Here is a 5,665-nt window from a genome sequence, read left to right as displayed (position 1 = left end):
AAACTACAATGTTAACCTATTTTGTGGAGCCGAACTACTGGCTATAAGCATCGATGTTTTCATATATATACTTTATAATTTATTAAAAAGGGTCGTATAATCTTATATAATAAAATTAATTTAATATTGAATAGTAATATCATTGTAATAATATCATTATTAGAAAAAAATTATTCATGAAGCGATATGCATTTTACGATATATAAGCTATGCACTCTAAAATATTGTGTCTTTTATATAGCCAAAATTTTTGAATATGAGCATCTAACATGTTGCTCTCATAATAACAAAATCCACTTAGGAGATATGGATATTCTAGATGAGTTATGTATCCTATATATAATCCAATTGTCCTAGACAAGTGAGTTATAATAGCATTTTTCATTCACATCGTTTTGGGTAATATTTGATAGAGACCTTGCATCAAAGAAAAAATTATATTTAGAGCACATGACGAAATATATCATAATCTCTCTATTCTAATTTCGTAAGAGAATATATTATTCATACTTTCAATTTTACTTCTATGATACATAGAATGAGCTATAAAATTGAATAAGAATATTAGATATTATAAATATGAGCGAAACATCAACTAAAAGTTAACATGAATATGAGCCAAATCATAACTATGTATAAAAGTTTAATGGACATATTACAAGTAAATTCCTATGCAAAATTTTTTTTTACGAATTGAATGATCACTCATCTTTTGAACACTTCAAGATATTAATAAATAGAGATATTGTACTAAATTAATGTGTTTATAACTCACAAATAGTAGATTATATAGTCACAGTCTGGGTTGAAGGAAACAATGATAATATTTTATTTGAGAGAGAGATTATTGAGTTGATGATCAAGAAACAATGATAATATTTTATTTGAGAGAGAGATTATTGAGTTGATGATCAATCCCACAAAAAACTTTGTTTTCTTTTTTTATTTTTTTATTTGAGAGAGAGATTATTGAGTTGATGATCAATCCCACAAAAAACTTTGTTTTCTTTTTTTATTTTTACTTTATTTTTATCAATTTAAATAATCATGATATTCAACCAAGTACATCTCAACTCATGATATTTAACCATGTGCATTGCACGTGCATCTCAACTAGTAATGATAAATGTACGAGTTCACAAAATACAGTCACATAGGTTTAAAAGTATATGAAATCCCTACAATACTAACTGATCCAACCTAACTACAGAAAAACAAAACAACAAAAAACAAAGTTTTAAAAATAGATAACGAGTTTCTCAATTAGCGTCAAGCATCAGCTCCGCCAGCAATGACCGCGACGGCAGTAACCCCATTGTCTCCAGCAATATTAATCCTTTCAACATCCTCAAGCGACAGTTTCTGCACCACCCCTTGCAAGTCTGTTTTTGCGCTTTTTATAATAAACTTCAGCATGTAAGCATTACAAGTTCCTACCCCTTGCAAGTCTGTTTTTGCGCTTTTTATAATAAGAAATAGTCCCTATACTATAATAACACCTCCTCGTCTGATCTAGAAACTCCGAATTATTCATCTTTAAAGATTAAAAGGTCTGGCCTAATCCCTCCATAATTTTGAACCAAACACTTAGCTATTTGATCTTAAAGAATAAGGGCTTATTACCACGAAATATTACCCAATCCAAACATATCCTTAGGGTATTAAAAATGCAAGTTTTAGAAACGTTAGGGTATTTAAGAGTAAGGTTTTAAACAAGTGTATTTTTAGAGTAATGTCTTACAAGGGCAAACAATATAGTTCAAGTGTGCACTGCCAATGATTGTATTTTGGTTTGGCACCAGCCTTGTTTGTGCACATGTTTTACTTTTGGTTATAGTATTGAGGTCTGTCTTTCTACTATATTTTGCTACCTTGGACTAGTATAAGTCAGGCTCTACAAGAGAGGGCTTTTGTAGCAATTCTTTTCTATATATGATTTGATACCTCTATAGAGGTCATTCCATTCTGTGGAAGGATACTTTTAGGCCGTGTTTGGTTTGAGAGAAAACGATGGAAATGAAAAGGAAAGAAAAAGAAAAGAAAATAAGAATCTCTTTGTTGTTTGATTAGGAAGAGAATTGGAAATAAAATAATAATAGTTTAATAAAACCGATGTAAGAACTACAATTAACTTAACTTATGTTAAATACAAACTATGTATTAGAAATTTTTATAGATTTATATTTCTATATGAAAATCAATACAAGTTATTTTGGTCCTTTATAAGAAAAGAACTACATTTAGTAAATGGCTATTTTTGTGTGCACACAAAATTTTAAAATAAGGTTTTTATTTCCAATATCAGTCCCTTACATCTTTCATATTTTGAAACGAGTCTCTCATATCATTGAAATTGCTAGTAGGCTGCTTTATTCTCATGTAATTTTAAAGTTAATCCCTACAATTAAGAGTAAAAGTAACAATTGAGAGATTAGTTTGAAACAATCTATTAGAATTGGGACCTAATGGCAATTTCAATGATTTCATTGCGCATTCTGAATTAACTTAGATTTTGGAGGACATAGTAGAAATTTAATCATTTGAGCTCATCTCAAAATATGAAAGATTTAAGAGACTAATATAAGTTTGTTTCTAATTTATAGCAACCGTACAAAGCAAGATAGTTGTTTACCCATGTAATGTGGGGCCCACATAAGAACAAGTGAATATTTTTTTGCCTAAACCGAGTACACACATTTAGGGTCCGTTTGGTTAGAATTTTTTTCCCTTGAAAGCCTGTCAAAGTGTCACTTTTTTGCAGGCTTATTCGTCTCTAAAAAAGGCGATTTTGCTTGAAAGCCTGCCAAAAAGTGACACTTTTAGCACTTTTGACAGGCTTTTAAGAGAGCATTTTCCTCAAAAACAGAGAACCAAACAGCCCCTTAGTTATTCCACTTGGCCCCAACATAAAATCAATTGGATGACAAAACAAAATGGCCGACAACGTATAACTATGTCCTGGAGTTCATTCCTTTCCTCCCGATAAAATTTCCCCCAGCTTTGGCTAGGTTGGGAACGAGGAAAATTCAATCCACTTTCCTTCCAAATTTCTCCCATTTTCTTTTTCTCTTTACTATTCATTCAAGCCAAATAGTTAAACGTGATTTTCTTTCTCACTTTCGTTTACTCTCTTCCAATTTCAGTCGAACGAAACACAACCTAAATGAGAAAAAAAGAAAAAAAAAGAAAAAGAAAAAAAAATGTAATTTACCCTAAAACTTAAAATAAATTCATAATATAAAAACCATAAATCTTGAAATAATAAAGAGAGAGAGAGAGAGAGAGGAGAGAGAGACAGAGCAAAAGGGCACAGTCCGTTCGAAGCTCTCCCTTCTCTGAATCGGCACCCACTGAAGCGCGAAATGACCTCCAGATCGCTTCCTCATCTCTTCAGAGCTCGTTCTCATCTTCTCCTTCGGTCCCAAATTCGAAACCCTAAACCCTCTTCCCTTCCTCTAAAACCTCTCCAAAGATTCTGCTCATCCGACGCATCTCCTCCTCCTCCTCCGCCGCCGACAACTCAAACGCCGAAAGTCAAAATCGCCGGCGGTGGTGGCGTTAATCCATCGCCCTTGTATTCTTCTCTTGACGCCGACGAGGTCGCTAAGTTTGCCTCCATTGCTGAAACCTGGTTCTCTCTCTCTCTCTGATGTTTCTTCCTCAAGAGTAGTTTGGATGATTGCGTTTGGTTAAACAAAACCACCAACGACATATTGTTTCTTAATTGTCAAACACTTTGATTCATAGAATATTGTTGGGTCTTATAGATTTTGTAAACATATTTTCCTATCAATTTCATAGTGTTGGTCTTATTAATATGACCATTCTGAATTAAATTGAATTATGTGAACTGCATCGTCTTCAATTGCATCATCTTGAAGGTATGGCTGGATCTTTCTATAACTTTGTAGCAAAACTAACTCAATCCACCCTGTTTTGGTTCACATTGCGCTCATGCGAACCATAAGAAAGTCGTTCTTCCTCATTTTATACTCGAATGAAGCTACTTCTGAGTCCTCCACAATGCACCCGTTTTTTGTGTGCTACAGTTAACATATTGCAGTTCATCTCCTCCGCAGTTGTTTGGCTAGACTTGTCTCTCATACGTGTTGCTTTTCGACACTTGAATCTTGACACTTTTTGCCTTTTATTATTTGTTAAATGAGGAATTTGAAGATAGTTGTAACTTGTAAGACTTCGCAATGGTCGTTTAGTGTTCTCTCTTAGCATTGAGAGAGGTAGGAGGGATCCCTCTAGCATTTAAAAATATATTTATCTATAAAAGACGACTCTTAACCGAATTTCTCCACTTTAACTATCTATGTTGATTCTATGAACAAACATCCTTTGTGACCTTTGAGCGTAAGTAGTAGGAATGACTAATCTTTGGTATTTCTTGGCTATGATTGTGAGATGTGCTCAAGTTTCTTCTTGAACTTCTCCCAAAGTCACATTCCTATTGGCGAGGGAAGCAACTGAAAACAGACTTTAAATTGAATTTGTATTTAATGTGAGAAAGGTTAAAAGATGGAAGTGTTGGGTTTGCTGGACTAGTTCAAGGGAAACAAGATAGAAACTTTGTTGGAGAGAGTATGCTGGGTTTTTCTGGCGAAGTCACGTGAAGAGGATGAGGGCAATAGTGGGTTTGTGTTTAGGCGTGAATCAAAGGAAAGGAGCAGTGTTGGTCGCTGATGCCAACGATGATGTCAGTGAGCACTCTTGAAAATTTGAACAATGGACTAATTATTTGATGAGGGGCTGCTGGTTGATTGTTTTCAGAAGTGGATTTTGATTATTTGATTTTAGATCTAATAAACTAGAAGAACAAGTAAAGTAAAACAAGATAGAAGATAACTTGGCTGGATTGGGTTCACTCACGGATATCTAGCCTGAAATAATGGATTCACGCATTAGCAAATTAAATGCCCACCACAACAAAAACCTCGTGCTAAAGCCTTTCTCAGCTAAATTGATCTTTAATTTTCTCTTTAATTACAATGAAAAGAAAAACCATATATATAAGTTTTATGATTCTATCTCTACTAAATTTCAAATTCAAAATTAGAATTCAACCCACAAATCCTCATTTAATCATACGAAAATTTAAAATCTAAATAAATCTCATCTAATCAAAAAAACTTTCAAATCAACCAACTAAATTAAATTTCAAATCTTATATCCTAACAGATAAATCAAACACAAAGTTTTGAATCCTAACAACTTTATCCTCATTCATCTGCATTACTTTAATTTGTCCTACATCACCAATCCTAATATATATAAATGCTAAACATTCTCTTCACAGTTCTAAGTTAAACATTTTGTCTTCTCTTCTGTCGTCAATTAATGCAATATCATTTGCAAATAAAATGTACCAGTGTAATTGAGCTTCTAGTGCTTAGCCAGTTTCATCCGTGATTAAAGCAAAGGGAAGAGGAATTGGCGCCAACTCTTTATTGTGAGCTTAATGTCTAATTTTTTTCTTCTCGAAGCTAACGTTATGGTGAAGTTATTATTTGAATTATATGCATTGAGCTGGTCATATTTCCTTAAAATACTATGTCATGTTTTTGGCGTTTATGCAAGGAATTTGTTCATGCTGAGATTTACGTTTTCCAATAGACAGTTGATCATGTGAATGGGTTATTTCAAATGCATAGAGTAA

The 5,665-nt window shown here is 33.1% G+C and overlaps 1 protein-coding gene across 1 annotated transcript in view; it reads left to right on the top strand.

The window, feature by feature from the left end:
- LOC109844842 (ubiquinone biosynthesis O-methyltransferase, mitochondrial) overlaps positions 3,275–5,665 on the top strand; it is a 14,368-nt gene continuing 11,977 nt past the window's right edge. Inside the window, exon 1 of the mRNA XM_020413994.1 lies at positions 3,275–3,631. Coding sequence (XP_020269583.1) covers positions 3,363–3,631 — 269 coding nt within the window. The 5' untranslated portion in view covers positions 3,275–3,362. The remainder of the gene's footprint in view (positions 3,632–5,665) is intronic.

This window comes from Asparagus officinalis, chromosome 6 (genome assembly GCF_001876935.1).
Source record: "Asparagus officinalis chromosome 6, Aspof.V1, whole genome shotgun sequence".
Classification (NCBI taxonomy): domain Eukaryota; kingdom Viridiplantae; phylum Streptophyta; class Magnoliopsida; order Asparagales; family Asparagaceae; genus Asparagus; species Asparagus officinalis.
The sequence above is the reverse complement of the archived record's forward strand: the minus strand, read 5'-3'. Positions and strand labels throughout refer to the sequence as shown.